The 19,749-nt window shown below is 70.1% G+C and overlaps 3 protein-coding genes across 3 annotated transcripts; all 3 read right to left on the minus strand.

Moving 5' to 3' along the window:
• Positions 1-1,756: 1,756 nt before the first annotated feature.
• CILP2 (cartilage intermediate layer protein 2) lies at positions 1,757-8,564 on the minus strand. The gene is made up of 9 exons (XM_050910398.1): positions 8,504-8,564; positions 6,804-6,902; positions 6,162-6,434; positions 5,686-5,868; positions 5,121-5,279; positions 4,754-5,014; positions 4,507-4,615; positions 4,253-4,410; positions 1,757-4,149 (listed from the first exon to the last, which is right to left on the minus strand). The coding sequence occupies exons 1-9, from the start codon at positions 8,562-8,564 to the stop codon at positions 1,757-1,759; spliced, it is 3,696 nt and encodes a 1,231-aa protein (XP_050766355.1).
• A 1,193-nt stretch (positions 8,565-9,757) lies between these two features.
• YJEFN3 (YjeF N-terminal domain containing 3) lies at positions 9,758-16,281 on the minus strand. The gene is given in 8 exon segments (XM_050910781.1): positions 9,758-9,972; positions 10,628-10,778; positions 11,271-11,384; positions 11,479-11,589; positions 13,300-13,408; positions 13,621-13,679; positions 13,682-13,763; positions 16,235-16,281. Coding segments are annotated over 8 exon segments (888 nt in total).
• Positions 16,282-17,139: 858 nt separating this feature from the next.
• On the minus strand, positions 17,140-18,567 carry NDUFA13 (NADH:ubiquinone oxidoreductase subunit A13). Its single transcript, XM_050910404.1, has 5 exons — positions 18,474-18,567; positions 18,245-18,323; positions 17,863-17,934; positions 17,707-17,776; positions 17,140-17,394 (listed from the first exon to the last, which is right to left on the minus strand). Exons 1-5 carry the CDS (start codon positions 18,565-18,567, stop codon positions 17,275-17,277), a joined length of 435 nt encoding a protein of 144 aa, XP_050766361.1. The 3' UTR covers positions 17,140-17,274.
• Between the last annotated feature and the right edge of the window lie 1,182 nt (positions 18,568-19,749).

Here is a 19,749-nt window from a genome sequence, read left to right on the forward strand (position 1 = left end):
CGTCCGGCCGTGGTGGGTTCCCATCCAGGCGGGATGGGAAGAGGGGTTGGGATTTGGCTGCTGGTTTGGCAAACGCCCGCCCCCCCCCCCCCCCGCCGCCCCCCCCGGGTGCCCCGTGTCCCCTTTGATCTCTCGAGCGGCCGCTTCCAGTCTAAGGGTGAAAAAATGCCGCGTCGCGGCCAAACCATGTTGTAAAAGGGAAACGTTGTCCCGGGAGCCAGGGGGGGGTTTGGCCCCGTAAACCCAGCCTGTTCCATTACAGCATCCGCTGGGAGCCGTGGGTGGGAAGGGGGCGCAGGGGGGGGACGCCTACGAAACCCACCCGGTACCACGAGCCAAGGGGGAGAGACAGACATCAGATGGACAGACGGACCCGCTGCCCTTCGCCCTGGCCGGGGTCACCCAGTGGGTGCCTAGCTCCTGTACCGGGTGCATCCCTGTGCCGGGGGGGGGGGGGTCACAGGGCTGGATGGGGCCCCCCGCCCCCCCGCCCCGGCTGCCACGTCCCCCGGCCGCGAGGAGCTGGCGTGGTTCTCCCCGCGCCGCCGCCAGCCGGCTGAACCGGGCCCAAGGCAAACAGGAGCCGCCGGGACGGTGCTACCGTGCAGGGCGGGAGGCGATGGGGCAGGAGTTGCCGGGGAGGGGGGACGGGACACGGGTCTGGGCACCCCCGGAGAAGCCCAGCAGCCAGGCGGGTGTACACACAACCATATATTTCGTAATAAATAATGTACAAATCCGCACGCGCCCTCGGTGCATGCCGGCACCGCTGCCGTGGGGTCGCATCCTGCCATCGCCTCTCGCTCGCTCCCCTGGCGCCGGCGCACCCCAGGAGTTTGGGGGGGTCCCTGTGCTGGGGAGGGGGTTTCAGAAATGCCTCTTTTTTTGTTGTTTTTTTTTTTTTTTTTGCCTGGGACAAAGGTAGTTGGGGCAAAACGCTCCCCAAGGGCAAAATAGCCGGGTTGGTGGCAGCAGGATGGGTGCAGGATCAGGCCCGGCCGGGCTCTGTGCTGAGCTCGGGTGAAGGTCGCGGGGACCGAGCCCGGCGTCCCAGGCACGCCACACACCGCACGCCGCCGAGCCCCCGTGCCCAGCTGGAGAGCTGGCACCGCGGCCAGATTGCTGGCACCGCACCATGCCGGGGCAGAGAGCGCAGGGAGGGCTTTTTATCCACATCCTTGGGTTTTTTCCCCAAAAGAAACCCCACGTTTCCTTGTGGGGTGCAGGGTAAGGATGCGGTGGGTGCTCCCAGCTCCTGGCACCCTCGGCCAGCGCCAGCCCCAGCACGGGCACACAGGAGCCCCACCGCTGGGCACGGGGCAAAGTGCCAGGCAGGGGACCCCTTCCCATCCCAGCCCCTTCCCCTAGTCGCTTCCACCCCCTCTTTTATTCTTTTTTATTTAAATAACCCCCGTGGGGCCGCGGCCCCGCTGCCGGCACCACCGGCACCGCGGTCCCCGGGGCTGAGCACCAAGAGCTGCCCTGCGCGGGGCTGGGGGCGAGGGCAGGGGCAGCACCGGGGTGGGGGGGGTGGGTAGCGAGGCCGGCGGGGGCTGCCCGCCGTCACCCCCCTCCCCACGTCCCAGTGGTCCCCTGCCCCGCTGTCCCCCGGGGGCACGGCGGGAGGGTCCCACTCCACGTGTCCCATGCGTGTCCCCCCCTCCTCGGTTGTTATAAATGAGTGCAGGTAAAAGCGACGGGGAAAGGGAGGGCAGAGCTGAGCCGGGGAGCGGGCACAAGGTGGGGGCCGCGGCGCTCATGGCTGCCCCCGGATCCGACCCATCCTCTGCCGGCTGCTGGGGCTCCGGCGGGTGGCCATGGGGCCTGGGGCTTGGGCACCGGAGGCGAAGTCCATCACCTCGGGGGGAGCCCGGCGCATCCCACTGGCCCCCATCTCCTGCCGGATCTCAGCCAGCGCCTCGGCCGGGGACGTCAGCAGGCGCTGGAAGAAGCTCTCCCGCCCCGCCGGCCGCTCCTGGCAGGTGAAGGTGACGGCCGTACCCGCATCCGCCTTCATCTCCCGCGAGAAGCCGTCGGAGGTGCCGTCGAAGCAGCGGCCGATGGCGATCTCCTTGGCCAGCCGCGGGTTCTGGTCCGTCACCGTGTAGATGCCGTAGTTGTGACCCAACGGGTCGACCGGTGCCAGCATGGTGAAGGCGGCCGTGTGGTTGTTCTCCGCCACGGGCGGGTGACGGCTCAGGTACTCCCGGAGGAGGCTGTTGACGGCTGTGCGGTGGCAGCTGCCTTGGGGGATGATGGAGACCAAGGTGCGATCCACCAGGCTCTGGTCGAAGAGCATCCCGCTGCACTTGAACTCCACGCAGGCGCCCGAGGTGTTCTCCAGCAGCATGTCCCGCACACTACGGATGTCGCGCAGCCCGTAGAGTTGCCCCCGGGTGCGGGGGTGGCTGCCCCCCACGTTACGGGACCTCACCATGTACTCCTGCGGCCCCTCGATCTGCACCTTGATGAAACAAGCCCTGAACTCCTGAGGGTTGGGCCACCATGAGAGGTAGTCGCCAGTCCAGGAGGTCAGGTCGCTCTCCTTGAAGGGCACCACGTTGTACTCGTACTTGTCCACCTCCACGCGGTAGAAGCGGAGGTGGTTGGCGCTGACCGGTGCCTTCTCGCACTCCTCGAGGCTGCGGTAAGGGTAGATGGGACCGTTGGTCTCGTCAACGTTGTTGGGGTCGGGCTTGGCCACGTTGATTTGGAAAGCTGTCTTCTTCAAGTCAGGGTCATCGTGGTCCAGCCGGCGGTAGCCCAGCTTGCCCAGGTAGGGCTGGGACACCCCAACGGCGTTGGGGTTGAGCTTGGGGCTGGAGGCCACGGCTTCCAGCTCCTCCCCACCCAGCGTGGCAGTGACGTACGCCGAGTAGGCGTCGGGGCGCTGGCCGTCGCAGAAAGCGGGCAGGCAGGCGCCGTTGGGACCCGTCACCACGCTGTCAAAGCGTCCCCACGCCCGGGGGTTGGCGGGATAGCCGGGCTGGGGCTCCAGGTTGATGAGGCTGATGACCACCCCTTCCAGTTGCTCGTGGGGGTTGAACTTCTCATTGCTGTAAGCCCTGACCTTGACAAAGCAACGGCGGTCCTCCGGCACGTCCAGGTTGAAGAGACGCCGCTCCCGGATCTCCAGGTTCCCCACCAGGAAGGTCCTCTCCTCCCTCTTCCCCCGGCTCCCCCCGGCCGGCCGGAGGACCCCCTCCTCCTCCCACAAGCCGGTCTCAGGGTTCAAGGACCATAACTTCATCTTCTGCAGGTGCTCCGGCATCTGGACCTGCCCTGCATCCATCCGCACCTCCACCGGCCCTGTCTGCAGCGCCGTGCCGCTCTCCCCTTCCCGAAAATCCACGGCGAACATGCCGTAGGTGCGCAGGGGAACGATCTCCCCCTCGGCGTCAGTGAAGCTGAGGTCGCTGGAGGCGGCGCTGGCTGTCGCCATGTCCCTGGGGTCGAGGAAGGTGACGCTGGCTTTGACCGTGCCCCTGAAGACCTCCCCGGAGGGACGGAGAAAGACGCCGGCGGGAAGGACAAGCTCCCCGACAGGCTCCCGGCCACTCGCCTCCCCCAGCGGGATGGCGTTGCTCCGGCTGCTGTCCAGATCCACCGGCTCCTTCTTCCGCAGCATCTTGACCTCCTGGTAGACGGCACCGCCACGGCGGTTGAAGGGCAGGACCTTGATGGTATCCACGAACCTCTGCTGCCGGTCCACGAAGCGAGCCACCAAGCGCTGCGTGTCCGGCGGCACCTCGATGGTGAAGGAGCCCTTGTAGCCGGTGAAGCCGACCTTCTTCCCACCCAGGAAGATCTGCCCGAAGCGCAGGGGCTCGCCGGTGTCGGCCGCCGTCACCCGTCCCTGCACCAGGACGCGGGGCTGGGCGCAGGGTCCGCAACCGCACTCGGCCACCACCTTGATGGGCAGCAGGGAGCCGGCGCAGGGGATCTCCCGCGTCTCCATCCTCCGCACCCCGCAGCAGCGCCCGGCGTCCGCCCCGCACCCCGACTGGTCGGCCGGGCTGCCGGCACACGGGGTGGGTGGGCAGTGACCCACGTTGTAGTAGCGGGAGCCAGCGGCGTCCTGCGGGCACTCGCTGGGCAGCTCCACGAGGCTTGGCTCAGGCTCCGGCTTGCAGCTCTGCTGGCCCTGGGCTGGGGGGGGGACAGGGGGGGACAGGGGGTTAGGGTGACTCTCCCCACCTCACACCCCATCCTGGCATGATGCTGCTGCTAACGGAGCCCATCCCGTTCTCACCCAGCACGGTGAGCTGTGCCGGCGCCGATTTGATGGCGCCCGCCTCGGTGCTGGCTTTGCAGTGGTAGGTGCCAGCGTGCTCCGGCGCCAGCCCCCTCAGCACCAGGCGGCTGCCGTACCGGTACACCTTCCTCTCCAGCAGCGTCCCGTTGTGGTACCTGCGGGGACGGGGACAGGCTCAGCAGGGACACGGCCGGAGCTGCCTTTCCCCACCATCCCCGGTCCCGGTTTTCCGCCGCCCGGACCCCGCTCACCAGTAGTATTTCTTGGGCACGGGGGTCCCCGAGGCTTTGCAGCAGAAGGTCACCTCCTGCCCGGCCACCCGCACCTTCGCCTTGGGGTGCAGCACCATGTAGGGCTTCTCTGCAGGGGAGGAAGGTGGCAGAGGGTGCAACAAGCCGCGGCCAACCCCCCTGGATCGCTCCCCCCCACCGTGCATCCTTCGGGGAGGTCCCTCGGGGGGTGCACGGCTCGGCCCCTGCCCCACGCCGCGATGCTCACCCAGCCTCTGCAGCACCACGTGCGCCACCGCCACGCCGGAGCCGTTGGAGACGATGGGTGCCAGTCCCGGGGCGAAGCCCTCGCGGTGGGCGCTGACATTGGCGGCGGTGCCCTCGCACAGCCCCGCCGCGGTGAAGCGCCCGCGGGCATCGCTGCGGGCCAGCAGCACCGGCGGGCGGCCCTCCAGGTAGATACGGGCATCCGGCAGTGCCGCGCCAGCCGCAGAGACGACGGTGCCCTGCAGCGTGTGCTCAGGGCAGGCTGCGGGGCGGCACGGCGCTCAGACCCCGTGGCCATGGCCGGCAGCGGGGCCACACGGGTTGGGGGGCACCAGGGAGGGGGTCCCCGCATCCCAGAGGGCAGGTACCTGGGCAGGGTGAGGGGGGACATTTCTGCACCTCGGTGGGGCGGCCGGCACACGGCACCTTCTTCGTTGTCTTGCAGCTCCGGCGCCGGACACGCGTCCCGGCGCTGCCGCAGCTGCGAGAACAGGGGCCCCAGGTACCCCACTCCATCCACGCCGGCTCTGCGGGGGAGATGCCGGGCAGGCATCGGGCACCGCGCTCCCCCCCAGCCCCCAGCCCGGGGTGGTCCCGCACCACAGGGACACGGCGGGGTCCCCAGCCGGGGAGGCTCCATCCAGCCGCCCGTGCCCGGCCAGCCCCGGCTCGCCCCGGCGCGCCCCTGCCAAGCTATTTTTACCAGCACGGCCTCTGTTATTGCAATTAAGCTGACGATGTGCAGGCAGCGGCGGTTTCACCCGGGGAGCTGCCGCATTGGCGCGGGGGCAGCTGCCGCACGCCAACCACCTCGTGGGATCCCTCGTGCCGCCGGCAGCGGGGGCCAGGAGAGGAGCCAGAGGTGGCCGGCACCAGGCAGCGAGCGGTGGCCGGGGGGCAAGCGGGTGCCGGCGGGGTTGCCGGGGTCCCTACCTGGGCAGGGGCCGGCGCTGCACGGCCGTCGCTCCACGGCTTTGCCTTTGCACTTGAGCTCCTTGAGCGCGGCCACCAGCCGGGCATTGACGCATCGGCGGGTGCGGGTCTGGGTGCCGCTGCTGCCGCAGGCGCTGCGGGAGCAGGGGCTCCAGGAGGACCAGTGCGACCAGTAAATGTGCTCTGGGAGGGGGGGTGGAGGGGGGCAGAGGCATTAACTGGGGACCCACCACCCGCCCCCAGCTCTGTGGGGGGTACGTTGCCCCCCGGGACGATGCCCAGTGTCATGCACCCAAGGGGCGATTGCTGGAGGCGGGGGGGGGGCTCCGGTGTAGCCGCAGCTCCGGCAGCACCCGGTGGGATGCAGCAGTGTGGGGGGGTGATGAGCAAGGGGTGAGCGCAGCAATGGGTATGGACCCCCCCCAACATGCCAGCGGGGTCCGGGGAGGTGGGACGCAGCGGGGACCGGCACTCACCCAGCGGGCAGAGGAAGCGGATGTGGTAGTTGGAGCAGGTCTTGCCCTGCGGCTGCTCCTTGTTGATGCAGCGAAACCCCTTCTTGGGGCTGGCGTGCACCACCTCGCCCACCTCCTCGGGCAGCTCCCACTCGGTGGTGCGGGCCTGGATGGCCACCGGCCGCTCGCAGACGCGCCCGCGGTAGTAGAAACGAATGGCCTCCAGGCTCTCGTAGTCCCCGTCCCCCCCGGGGTGGTCGATGTTGAACCAGGACGTCCACTCAGCTCCTCTGCCTGCGATGGAGCGAGCCCTGAGCGCGCGGATGCAGAGCAGCCCCCCGTCCCCGTCCCTAAGCGCCCTGGGGTGCCACCGGGGCTGGGGACAGCTCGGGGACATCGAGGGCTGCATGGACAAAGGACGAGTGAGTGGATGAAAGCACGTGGGGATGGAGGGCACTGGGGGATGCGGCGTGGGAGCCTTGGGGAGCGCAGGGTGGACACCACGTCCCTGCTGCGAGGGTCCTTTGGGGACACCGCCGTGGGGGGAGATGGCACCTCCCGGGCTGGCGTTGGTGGGCATTGCCCTGTGCAGCCCCTTTGGGGTGTCCCGGCCGCGGGTCCCCAGTGGGACAGTGTCCGGTGGGGGCTCGGGGTCAGCCGTACCTGCCGTGTCCAGGTCAAGGTCTTCCAGGCTGGGGGCTGCTTTCCAGGGCTTCCCCGCCGTGCCGCTCTTGCCCGGCTCCGAGTCGTTCTCCAGGGGCTCTGGGGGAAGCACAGGGTGGGAGCACCCAGCGGTGCCCAGCCGGTCCCTCGCCAAGCCGTGGGCACCAACATCATGAGGCAAAGCTCAGCCAGCACCGGGACAGACCACATCCCAGCGGGGATGGGGACCCCCTCCCACCATGAGCCCCCCGGCCCCACATCGTCAGCCGGGCAAGGGGCTCAGGGCAGGATTTACCGGCTCCACGGGGCCAGGCTAGCGGTGTCACCGTCCGGGGTGGCCAAGGATGGGCTGCAGACTCCTGGCCAGCCAGGGATGGACTGAGGGGCAGCCGAGGCTGGTGCCGCTTGGCGAGTCCGGCTACGCTGGGGCCCATGCCATGTCCACGGGCTGCACGCCGGCAAAATGCTGCCCGTGAGCTCCCAGCTGCCCCAGGGCGAGCTCGGCCCTGGGGGTGATGTGGGACAGGGAGAGGAGCCGGCGTGCCCACGCTTGCACCCGCTATGCCGAGGCCACGGCACGAACCCGGCATCACACCGAGCCCCACCAGCCAAACCGGGAGGCGGCAGGAAATTGGGCTGTAAAACCACAGCCCCGGGGCAGGCGATGGAGCTGGCAAGCGGAGACGCCGCCACGGCAGCAGCCGGACCAGGGGTGCTCGCTGTGCACCCCGAGCAGTGGAGGTCACCCTGCTGAGCCCGGCCGACCACATCCCATGGGAGTGAATCCCCGGGGAGCCGGGGTCTCCAAGGGCAGCCCTGCCCGCCTGCCCCTCGTGTGGGTGATCCTGGGTGCTGGCGACGGGGAGTTCAGCCGTGCTGGAGGGGACGGATGTGGGGAGCAAGTCCCTGGAGAGAAACCTGGCCCCTGCTGCCTGTCACCCATGGGTGCTGGGCAGGATGCGGCCGAACACTCAAGACACCCCTGTGCAGCCTCGTGAGTACCCCACGGGCATGCAGTGGGCACGCCATGGGCACCCCACGGGCATGCAGTGGGCACCATCCCTCCACCAGCAGCAACCCCACGGCAGGGGGGGACTCGACCCTTCCCCCTCCTGTCCCCTCCCCAGGTTGGGGGGGAGCTGGGGGACAGCGGGACCCGTCGCAGCCCCTGTTCTGCAGGTGGATGGATTTTGTCCCCGGACCAGGGACATTCCCAGCTCAGTCTCGCACGGATGCTGCCCTCGGCACCTCACAGGGGTCCCCGCGGGCCTGGGGGGCCTCAGAACGGGGGGGCAAAAAGCCCCCATGGAGGAGCTGGTGTGGCTGAGCCAGCCAGGGCTTCCCGCAGGTGCTCAGCCATCCGGCGCCGGAGCAGGCAGGGCTGGCGGGGACACGGCGTGGGGCACGTCCCCGTCCCTCCGGTGACATGGCCCCAGGGAGGGAAAAACTGCCCTGAGCCTCGCCAACACGTCCTCCCACCGGCAGATGCCGGAGGGACCGTCCCCGGCCGTGGCCACATCCCTGGCGCACCTCTGACCCTGGCACACATCTGGCCCCGGCACACATCTGGCGAGCGCTCAGCCCCATCCCCATCCTGCCCCGCATCGCCGCCGCCAGCCCCCGGGGAGGGCAGGGATGCCCCCGGCCGGCGGCACGGACAGGGTCCTCGTGCCGCGGTTAGACGGCAGACCCGGCCTTACCTGGTGCCCCGGCACCGTGCAGGGCGGCGAGAGCCAGGAGGGCCAGCGCCAGCTCCCCCATGGCTGCCTGCGCGGCGGCAGGTCAGCCGGCGACTGCGAGCGCGGCAGCACCGCGGGTCTATATATGAGGCCTTTCCCCCTCGCGCCGGCAGACAGCAGCAATCGGCTCCTGGCACTCGGGGCCGTCGGCTCTGCCGCGTCTGGATCGGTGTCAAGAGGGAAGCGGGAAGGAGCCCTCCCCGGCGAGCCGGCCGCGCGCTGCCGCTCACCGCTCCAGCCCGGGAAACTTGAGGGTTTGTTTTTGCAAAGCTGCTAAAATTGGATGCACTTGGGAATGGGGAGGGGAGGGAAGGGAAAAAGCCAAGCGAGCCCGGCCTCGGCGCTCCTGTGGTTGGGGTCGGGGTGCCAGCGCTCCCCTGGCACCCGCTGCCTTGGGGCACGGCGGGCTGGCGGGGCCGGTGGATGCCCGCGCCGTGACCTGGCCCCCATGGGTGTGCCGGAGCCGCCCGCATCCCGATGCCGAGCTGGAGCTGAGGCCGTGCAGAGCTCGGTGCACCCATGGCCCCGAGTGCCCCCCAGGGCTGCAGGATGCCAAGCACCCAGCGGCACCGACGTGTGATGGCGAGGGGGGTGGGGTGACGGGGTGGGGACCTCCCCAGGATCACCCCCAAAATGCAGCTGCCCACGGTTGGGGACCGCAGCCCCCTCCCGCAGCCCGGCCGGCGGAAATCCCGGTGCATTCCCTGCATTCCCTGAAACTCCGGCTGCACCGAGCTCCCCGGGGCGGTGGGAGGCAGCTCCCAGCACCATTGTGGGGTCAAGAACACCCTCTCCGCTGGGAGAGGTGGGGACGGTCCCCAGCGGTGGCTTGTCACTGCCCTCCCTGTTAATTAAACACCCCATAGCGAGGGGGCTGCTCCCGCGACCCTTCCCCGGTGCGTTCGAGGGTTTCAGGCTATGGGGGGATGCGGCAGCACCGGGGACCCCGCAGCCACCCACGGGACCCCGGCGGCTGCCCACGTCCCCATGGGACAGGCGATAGAGGAGGTGACACCGGGTCCGTCCCCAAAAGCAGGTTGGCGACAGGTCCCAGGGGACACGGCACGGGGGGGTCGAGCCATGCACGGGGCTGAGTCCCCCGGCATGGACGGGGTGCGGGGCTGAGTCTCGGCACAAACCCTGCTGGGAGGCCACCGTCCCCTCGCCCCATGTCCCCAGGCAGACACCGACCCTGGGGAAGAGCCACCAAGCGCTTTATTCCCGGGGGGCTCGCAGGGCCACCACGCACTCGGTGCCGGGGTACTTGGGCGGGTTGAGCTCAAACTTTTTCTGCACGTCGTAGGGGAGGAATCGACCGGCCACGAAGTGCTGGCGGCCCAGGAACCGGCGGGCGCACTGCTTGGGCGCCGACAGCGACACCAGGACATCGGGGCTGATCCCGCCGCTGCTCCCGGCCTCCACGTCCCACCCTGTGACAGCAAAAAAAAAAAAGGACACGGGGAGAGGGTCAGGGGGTGGCCCCAGGGGACGCGGTGCTGCTGGCAGCTCCCAGCCGGTGTGCCGGTGGAGGATGCTCTGGGGTGGTGGAGATGAGGAGGGCGCAGGGAGGATGGGGTGTGCGTCCCCCCCCACCGGCATTGCCGCCCTGCGCGGTTCCGGCCGCATCCTGGCACCGCACGGGGTTTTTCTTGGTGGGGATTCACCGGTGGCCGTGCCGAGGGCTCCTGTTTGCTCCTGCGGCAGGGGGGGGGGGACGCGGCAGGGCGGGGGGGGGGGTGATGGCAATTCCAGGCCTGGCCACCAGACACCCGGGTGTTTTCAAATTACATCATGTCTCAGTTCAGGGAGTTTGTTATTTATCGTGGATGCCCTGAATGCATCCGCAGAGAGCGGCCGCCAGCCCTGGCTCCCGGTGGGGATGCTGCCAGGCTGGGGGGGGGGGGGGAGAGTGGGGGCTCCCAGGGGCTGTCCCCGCCCTGGGAGGGCACCGTGGGGGCTCCCCGGCCGCCCAGGCGCTGAGCCCAGGGTGACGCCGTGGTGGGCAGGGTGACAAGCCCGGGGTGTGGGAAACACCGGGCTGGGGGGTCCCATCCTGCCCGGGGGGGGGGGGGCTGAGGACAGTACCTGAGGGTACATCCAGGCTGACGATGGGGATGCGGACATGCTTCAGGGTGGCCAGGATGGCGGCACAGGGCTCCCTCCCCTCGCCCGCCTCCGCCTCGGCTCCCAGCACGGCGTCCACCACGGCGTTGTAGGCGTCATTGATCAGCTGCACCTTTGGGGGGGGGGGGGAGACACAGGGTGGGCAGCGGGTGGGGGGGTCCCCCAGCCACCCCACCATGGGACAGGCACCGAGCCCCACGCGGGGATCCCATCTTCCTGCATAAATAGACTCACCCAGCAGCTACAGCCAAAAAAATCCCCCCCCCCCCAGCCCCAAGCCGAGGCGGGGAAGGGGGGGACGAGGGGCGCGGTGGCGGGGCAGAGCCCGGCACGCCGAGACGTGCGGCCCCAGCCAGGGCAGAGCTTTCGGGTCACATTCCTCCCGCCCGAGCCCGGCGCTTCCAACAACAACAGAGCCGGTGGCTGGCGGGGCCACGGCAGCCGCCGCTGGATTTCATGGCATCCCCAGGCTCCCAGCAGAGCCGGGGCCGGGGCGGGGCGGCGGGGGGGGTGGGGGGGGGAAGGAATAAAAAAAAAAAGAATAATAAACTCAACCACGTCAGCCGGTGAGCGCGGCAGCGGCGGCGGCTCCGGGGGGGCTCACCTCGGTGGGGAGGTAGGAGAGGAAGGGGATGTCCATCTTCTCACACTGCGTCGTGAAATCCCGGTACAGGGGGTCCGGGGAGCGTTTGGGGTAGAAGATGGTGGGCTCGTAGTCCTGCATGGGGGAGAGCGGGGATGCGGCGTTGGAGCCTGGCACCGCTTGGGGATGAGGAGGAGGAGGAGGAGGAGGAAGGGAGGAAGATACCTACAAAGATCCGCAGGTGCCGGGCGCACACCAGCCCGATGGCCCCGTTCTGCGCCGGGCCGCACACCACCAGCACCGTGGGCTGCTTCCGCGGCAGGGACGGCAGCGGGAAGGCCTGTCGAGAGGAGACGGGGATGTCACGCCACCGCCGAGCCCCGTCCCCCCCGGGTCGGCCCTGGGGACGGCACCCAGCACCAGGGACGTGGCAGGGGGACCAGGGCTTGAGGGGCAAATGGAGCCATGGTGGGGATGTGCTGCTGGGTGGGCAGCACGGTGCATGGTGGGATGGGGACGATGCCCGAGGTGGGATGGGGACGGCACACATAGCAGGATGGGGATGGCACCCGTGGCGGGACAGGGCATGTGATGGGATGGGGACGATGCCCACAGTGGGATGGGGATGGCACCCACAGCAGGACTTGGATGGGCCCCCCAGGGCAGGACAGGGCCCGTAGTGGGATGAGGATGACGCCCACGGCGGGATGAGGATGATGCCCACGGCGGGATGAGGATGATGCCCATGGTGGGATGCCGACAGTGCCCACAGTGGGATAGGGAAGATGCCTGAGGTGGGTTGAGGACGATGCCCAGGACAGGGACGATGCCCGCGGCGGGACGGGGCTCCCCGCCAGCGTGCAGGGAGGCGGCTGCGCGCTCCGCATACCAGCAGCCTGCAAAGGAAGGCTCTGTTTATCCATTGACGGATTTTTTCCTGCTCACGGAGCCTGGCTCCTGGTCCCATCCAACCGCCAGAGACCCGAGCGGCGCAGCCTGCTCACAGCTCGCCGGGGCGCTGGACAAAGCCATGCTTGCCTGGCCCTGGCCCTGCCCCAGCGCCGGCCGCGCTGCCAGCTGCCTTGTGGCTCCCGGGGACGTGCCGGGAGGGGACAATGCTGGGGACACTGGCTGGGTGGGGGGATGCCCGAGCTGGGGTCCGTGGATGCTCTCCCTGGCTCAGCCCCACGAGGAAGAGGAGGACGCTTGGCCCCAGGAGGAGGATGCTCAGCCCCGCTCTCCCCAGCTGGGGCTGGTGGTGGAGCCAGGGATGCTGCGATACGGGGGTCCCTGGAGAGGTGGGCAGCCCCACGCCGTGGGACCAGGACCGGCCCTGAGGCAGCCCCAGGGTCCAGAGAGGCTCCAACACCCAAATGTTTCCCCTCCTCAGGCAACTCCTCTGCCCTTAGAGAAGGGGAGGGCAGAGCACGGTCCAGACACCTCCAAAGGAAAAGCTGAGACAGGCGGGCACAGAGCTCGCCGGCCTCCGAGGCACAAAGCTGCCCTTGATGCTGCACCTCCGCTCGCCCGCGCTGCCCAAAGCCCGGCTGCTGCCTTCTCCTCCTCCTCCTCCTCGCATCCAGCACGAGCATTCAGGGCTCCCAGCAAGAGGAGAGCATTGCCAGGGCATGGGGAGCCCCGGGGATCCCCCCAGCACCCTCCTCCCCACACACGGCAAGGGCAGCCGGTGCCCAGCAGCGCCGACACCCCGGGAAGGCCTGAGCATCCCCCTCCCGTGGACGGTGTAACCCACGGCCCTGGGGTGAGCCCAATTCACCCCAGGGGAAAGAATGAAAGGTGGCTGAGGAATGCAAAAAAAAAAAAAACCCAACCAAACCCACCCAGGGAGAGGCTGCAGCCCTGGCACGGCCAGAGCATCGCTTCCCGCCGGGCTCTGCCACGAGCCCTGGCTGTCCCTTGTCCCCTGTCCCCATGCCTGGGTCCGGGCAGGAGGGAGACCACGCAGGGGGACAGGAGGAGGGTGGGAGAGCAGCCGGCAGCGAAGCCCCCGGCCCCAGCGGGGTGTCCCTGGCCCCGCTGGCCGGCTCACCTTGGTCACGGCCATGGCACAGGCATGTCCCCAGATCTCAATCAGCTGCTGCCGCCCAAACCGGTAATCCTCCAGCAGCTCCTTCTCGATGGCCTCCGCCTCCGCCTTGCTGCAGGGGGAGAGGACAGCAGTGAGGACGGGGACGTCCCTCCACCCCTGGCACCGAGCCCCTCGGGACCCTGCTCCGTCCCCAGGGTGCAGGGCAGGGGATGCTCGGGGGCACGGAGCGAGCGAGCTGGGGGCTTGCAGGGCTCGGGGTGGGCACGGCCGGCAGCTCGGGGCTGGGGACGTCCACGGCCGCCACATTCGGGAGCCCGGCACCGCGGGGTGGGGGCTGTATTTCGTGCGAGGCACGGCCCTGGCAGCGTCCCTGGGCTCGTGGGGATCGGGCTGTTATATAAAGGCGAACAATGCTGCGGTTGTTCCTTCGCTGCCGAGCCCAGAAGTTGGCAGGGCCGGGGAGCCTCCAAATTGGACAATAATTGCTCACATCTGTTGGCTCACCTGCGCCGCGGATGGGAACAGCGTGTGCCGGATCCAGCGCGGCGCCGCCGTGCGTGTTATGGAAGGGACGGTGAAATCTGGCCCCCGGGAGAGGCCGGAGTCAGGATCCTGGCGGCCCAGGGATGTAAACCCGCAGCCCTGTGGGGGAGCTGGGGTGCCCCAGCCCCAGCCATGCTCCCATTTTGGGGGTGCACACTCACACCTCGCTGGGTCCCAGCTGCGAGGAGGGGACCCGCCGGCCCCCCCCACGTGCAGGAATGGTGGGGTGCTACCGGCCCCGGGAGCTGGAGAGGTTACGGAGCCGGGGTCCTGCCGGGTCCCCGGTTGCGGGATGGTCCCGCACCATCCAGGCTGAGCCCACGGACCAGCCACGTCCCCTGGTGTCCTGGCAGATCCCAGAGCCCCCACGTCCCCCACGTCTGGCCATAGACCTGCCACGTCCTGGTCGCTCTGGCAGACCCCACGGACCCCACAGACCCCATCCCCTGGCCATGCTGGCAGATCCCATTGACCCCACGTCCTCTGGCTGTCCTGGCTCACCCCATAGACACCCCCCACCACCCCCTGCATGTCCTGGCAGACCCCACAAGACCCCAGTGCCCTGGCCATCCTGGCAGACCCCCAGAAAAACCTCACCCTACCCCATCCCATTCCATCCATCCCATCCCATCCCGTCCCATCCTGTCCATCCCATCCCATCCCATCCCGTCCATCCCATCCCATCCCGTCCCATCCATCCCATCCCCAATCCTTTGGTGCCCTCTAGTGAGGCCCAGCCCGGCCCCAGCCCCACAGCAGGGTCCTGTGGGCAAACAGGGGAGGGGGACAGGGGCCAAATCCAGCCCCCGGTCCCGGCTCCCGTGGCGGGGCTGGCGGAGCGGGCCCAGCGCAGCTGTGTTGTCGGTCACCCAACAAAAGGCGCGTTTCGGTTCTGACAAAATTCCCCCCCCATCTGCTCCGGGGGAGAACATTGCCCGTAATCACTGCTGGCAGGGAAACCTGGGCCCCGGCCCGGGCTGGCTCCCGCTCTCCTGGCATTGTCCCCAGGGAGGTGGGGGGGACATGTCACGGGGCTCCCTGGGTCCTGGCTCGCTGCCCACCCAGGGAGCAGCGTGTCCCCCCCCTCCCAGAACACTTTGGGGTGCACGTTCGCTACCAGCCCTCCCTGCTCGCTCCGGGCTTTGCAGCTCGGCTTTGCTATAGGGCCTGGGGACGCAGTGGGGGGGAAATGCAGCTCCCGCTCTCTGCGCAGGGGTAGATACCCCTCAGAGCCCGGGGGAGACCCAGCAAAGCCCAGTCCAACCCAGTTCAACCCAGTTACTGGTGCCTCCTGGAGGGGACAGCGCATGGCCGAGGCTGCTGCTGTGCCGATGGGGCAGAGACCTTACGGGGAGCAGGAGGGAGAGGAGCCGGAGGACGAGGGGCTCGAGAGCGTCCCTCCTGTGTCCCCTCCCGTACCCCGGCCCCAGGAGCAGGGCACCCCGGGCTCTGCATCCCAATTCTGCATCCCGGCTCCGTGTCCCGCCTCTGCATCCCTGCTTCACATCCCAGTTCTGCATCTCAGCTCTGCGTCCCTGCTCCCTATCCCAGTTCCACATCCCAGCTCCGTGTTCCCCTTCTGCGTCCCGGCTCCGTGTCCCAGATCTGCATCCCGGCTCTGCATCCCGGCTCCGTGCCCGCCGCTCATCCCTCCCCGGCACAGCTCGGCTGCGGGACCCCCCTCCCGCCCTCACCGGGGTGCAAGCAGCGGGGACACCGGAGGCACCAGCCCTGCCCGGGACCGGGGTCCCCCCGGTGGGTCCCCCCACTCCGCTTCCCGCGCTGGGGACGCGGCTGCCGGAGACATCCCTGCCGCAGCCATGGAGACCCGGGATGCAGTTGCTCTGGCAACCGAGGCTATTTGGGTACCAGTCCCCCCCCCCCCCCCCCGCCCCCGCGGCTCGGGGGTGCGAGAAGCCGGGCTGGGATTGCCCCGTGGGACCGACTGTCCCGGGGGACACGCGTGGGGACAGCGCGGGGGCCGGAGCCGCCGTGTCCCTGCCCGGAGGAGCCCGGGAGCATCAGAGGGGGCAGGAACGGACCCGGTGGGGAGGTCCTGGGGCAGCGGAGGGTCCCACCCCACCACCGGGGCCGCGGGAGCCCCCAGCACCTTCCCGGGGTCCCCACCACGTCCCGCGGGGACCCGGCACCGGCCACGTCCCTGCGGGCAGCGGGGACCGGCTCAGGGTGAGCCGGGGGGGCGGCGGCTGGGGAGGGGGGGGGGTCCCGGCTGTGCCAGAGGCAAAGCCCGGCAGCCCCGGTGCGGACGCACGGTGAGGGGCACAGGCGCGGCGGGACCCCGGTACCGCTCCGGGGCTCCCGGTTGTCCCAACGCGCGGTCCGGGGGAGGGGGGGGATTCCCCGGTGCCCGGCGGGGGGGGCCCAGACTTACCTGAGGTACCGGAGCGGCTCCCGGCCGGAACCGGCCACGGAGCTCATACCGGGCAGCGGGACGGGGCAGCAGCGGAGCCCTGCGGGAGCGGCGGCGGCGGCGCGGCCCCCCTCAGCGCTTCGCGGTGCCGCCCGGGGGAGGCGGCTCCGGTTGCCCCCGCCCCGCTCGGCCCGGCCCCCCCCCCCCCCCCCCCCCCCCGCTCCCCGGGCTCGCCCCTCCGCCGGGAGCATCGCCCCGGCCCCCGGCCCGCCCCGCGCCCCCCCCCCCGCCCGCGGGCGGTGCTGCCGCCGGGGCCGGGCACAGGGAGCAGCGGAGCCCGGCACGGGGAGCGGGGGGAGGCAGAAATTGTGCCTGTGACACACACACACACACACACACCCCCCGGCCCGCAGGCAGCAGGGGGGCAGCTGCCTGCACCCCGCAGCGACGCCGGGAAGCACCCTCCCTCCCCTGAGCAACAGGAACACGTCAAAGACTCAAAACCAGTGTTTTTCGTGCCTCCCCCCCCGCCCCGTCCCGCAGAAGCAGCATCTGCGGCGTCGGCGACCGCAGGGCGAGCTGAGAGCCCGCGGGGCTGCCCCCCACCGAACCCCGGCCCCCCACCAGCCCCTGACCGTGACACCGAGGGACAAGTCCCCACCGCAGGGCACAGGCAGGGCCGGGAGTTGCAGGTACCCAGCCCCTCTTGGGTGCTTTTGGCAGCCGGAGCACGACCCGGCTCAGCCACGCAGCGACCAGCCGCCTCTCGCAGCCCATCCCACGCTCCCACCGCGATCCAGGGCCCCGGGAGCGAATGCCGGGACCCCTGGACACGCACGAGCAAGGAAGAGCCGCAAGCGCCCCGGGAACAGCCAAGTTTCCCGCTGGGGGATACGGAGCCGTACAGGAACACGCACGACACCGTGTCCGACACCACGGATCCGTGTGGTTTTAATAACAGAGGCCGGAACAGGCGGCATCTGGCAGCCACCGCTGCCCCCCCAGGCAGCACTGGGGGAAGCCGGCAGCCCGGGAAGCACCGGGCCGTGCCGTGCCGTGCCTCAGACGTAGTACTGCAGCCCGAACTTCTCGTTGTCCATCTCGCTGGTGGGGCGCAGGTAGTAGAGCTCGTCCAGCGTCGGGGGGACCCAGCGGTCGGTGTGGAACAGGGACTCGCCGACCTGGGCGGGAGGGAGCGCTGGGGGGGACGGGGACACGGGCGCAGGCGCCTCACGGGGATCCACGTGTGTGTGTGTCCCCCAGCTCTCAGCCCTGACTGGGGGGGAACGAGCTTCACCCCTCAGCGCAGCCCCCCACGCTGCCGGTTCCTGGGGGGCTTCCTCAAGCCCAGGCGATCTGAGCTTTCCCAGAGATCCGACATGGATCCAAAACCCACTGGGACGGCTGCTTCCCGCCCTGGCTGTATCGGGGATCACCGAGGGGCAGCCCCCGGCACAGCCCCCCACCCGCCTCCATCCCTGGGAGTCACAAACCTTCCAGCCAGGAACATCCTTCATGATTTTGGCCTCCTCGTCCAGGTTCTGCCGCAGCAGGCGGAGGGTTCTGCAAGAGAAGGGAAGGCTGAGCCCGGAGCGTGGGGACACGGCGCCCGGCGGGGTCCCCCACCCCTGCACCCCCCCCTCCGGTACCTGCGGTCCGACTCTGCCTGCAGCAGCGGCATCAGGGCGATCCGCGCCTCCAGGTCCTCGATGAGCAGCCGCCTGCGCCGGGACAGGGGTCAGAGCTTAGCGGGGAAGCGGGCGGGGGGGGGCCGGGATGGGCCGGGGGGTCCCGGGATGTGGGGAAAGGAAAGCCCGGGCAGGGAACCGGAGCACGGTCTCGGGGGGTGGGGGGAGAACGAGGTGCCAGAACCGGTGAGCCCCCGGGTGGGAGCGCAGGGGGGGAGCCGGGGAGCCCCGGGCGGGGGATGCGGAGGAGGCGGGGGGGGGGGGGGGGGGCGTGAAACGGGAGAGCCGGGGGGGGGGGGGGGGCGGGCGGAGGGTCCCGGGGAGGGAGCGGGGAAAGCGGCACCTGCGCTCCCGGTTCCACTTGACGAGGGTGTAGTAGCCCAGCAGGAGGCTGCCGATGCCGAGCGCGAAGAGGCTGTAACCTGCGGGGGAGGGGGGGGAGCGGGTGAGGGGCGGCACCGGGGGGACCGGGGCACCGGAGGGACCGCGGCACCGGGGGGGGGGGGGGGGAACCGGACCGGGCCGGGCCCCCCCGCGGAGCCTCCCGGCCCCGCTCCCCGCTCGCCGCCCACCTGAGAGGCCGCGGCGCGGGAGGTGCCGCTTGTAGTCGACGGGCCCGTACCCGCCCGGCGGGGCCATGTCCTGCTTCACCTTCGGCGCCGCCATCCCGGCGGCCGCGTCCTACGTCACTTCCGCCGCGCTCCCAGGAAGCGCTCCGCCGGGAGGGGTACCACGTGACAGCGCCGCCGGCCCCGCCTTAAAAGGGCAACGCAGGCAGGCGGGTAGTGGCGGGTCCCACCCCCGCCGGTCCCGGTGCAGCTGCGGGGAGCCCGGCGGGTGGCCCGGGAGGCGGCTGCGGGGAGGGGACGGGAACAGGGACACGGACACGGACACGGACACCGACACCGGGGGCGCCTGCTGCGCTCCGTGCACGGATCCTGCACCCGGGGGTGCTCAGCTCCTCCGTGTACGGCCGGTACCGGGGCAGGGCTCCTGCACACCCCCCTCCGTGCACGGCCGCATCGGTGCATGCACCCCCCTGTGCACGCCCGGTCCCGGTGCACGCTCCCCAACGCCCCCCTCACTCCGTCCCGGTGCACCCCCACACACACCACACACCCCCTCCCCCGGGGACCGGACCCCCGGCGGGGTGCGGCCGGTCAGGGCGGCTGCGGGTGCTGGAGCTACGGGGAGGGTGGGGGACGATGGGTGGGGTGCGCCGCCAGCTGTGTGCACCCACCAGCAACCACGAACCCACCAGCATGTCTTGCACCCACTTGCAAACATGCACCAGCAAGCGTGCTCCCACCGGCAAACGTGCACCAAGTGTGCGCCCACGGGCAAGCACGCACTGGTAAGCGTGCACTGAAAAGCGTGCACCCACCAGCAAGCACGCTGCAAAAAATGTGCAAGCGCGCACCAAAAAGCATGCTCACGCTGGAGCGTGCACCCCCTCCCCCGTGAACAGGCCCCAGGCAGCGTGCCCCCCCCGCAGTCCCTTGCACCCCAACCCCTGGCTGTGCTCTGCCCCCCCAGCCCGAAGGCCCCCGCAGCTCCGGGTGGCAACGCAGCCAGCACCCACCGTTTCATCTGTGCAAACACCCCCCAGCCCCGGGGGGTCCCGGCTGGGCCCCAGCATCGCGGGGCAGGAGCAGGGTGAGGACCCCCGCACCCCCGGGATGCTTTTTCCCTGCACCCCCAGGGCTCTGTAAGCCCTCGGACGCTTCAGATCAAGGTCACTCTTGTCTTAAGCTCTAATCAGCGGCCGTAATCCCTCGGCCGCCACGGGGACTTAATAACCTTGCAGATGGCGCGGCCGATGCTGCCGGGCAGGCGCCCACCGGGATG

Source organism: Gymnogyps californianus, chromosome 24 (genome assembly GCF_018139145.2).
Source record: "Gymnogyps californianus isolate 813 chromosome 24, ASM1813914v2, whole genome shotgun sequence".
Classification (NCBI taxonomy): Eukaryota; Metazoa; Chordata; class Aves; order Accipitriformes; family Cathartidae; genus Gymnogyps; species Gymnogyps californianus.

Coding starts and splice junctions, on each gene's coding strand:
- NDUFA13 (XM_050910404.1), bottom strand. CDS start 18,567: ATGGCGGCGCCGAAGGTGAAGCAGGACATGGCCCCGCCGGGCGGGTAC. Junction 18,324..18,473: donor CCCGCGCCGCGGCCTCTCAG/GTGGGCGGCGAG, acceptor CCTCCCCCGCAG/GTTACAGCCTCTTCGCGCTC. Junction 17,777..17,862: donor CAGGCAGAGTCGGACCGCAG/GTACCGGAGGGG, acceptor CTTCTCTTGCAG/AACCCTCCGCCTGCTGCGGC.
- CILP2 (XM_050910398.1), bottom strand. CDS start 8,564: ATGGGGGAGCTGGCGCTGGCCCTCCTGGCTCTCGCCGCCCTGCACGGT. Junction 6,903..8,503: donor GCACGGTGCCGGGGCACCAG/GTAAGGCCGGGT, acceptor TGCTTCCCCCAG/AGCCCCTGGAGAACGACTCG. Junction 5,869..6,161: donor CCGCTTCCTCTGCCCGCTGG/GTGAGTGCCGGT, acceptor CCCCCCTCCCAG/AGCACATTTACTGGTCGCAC.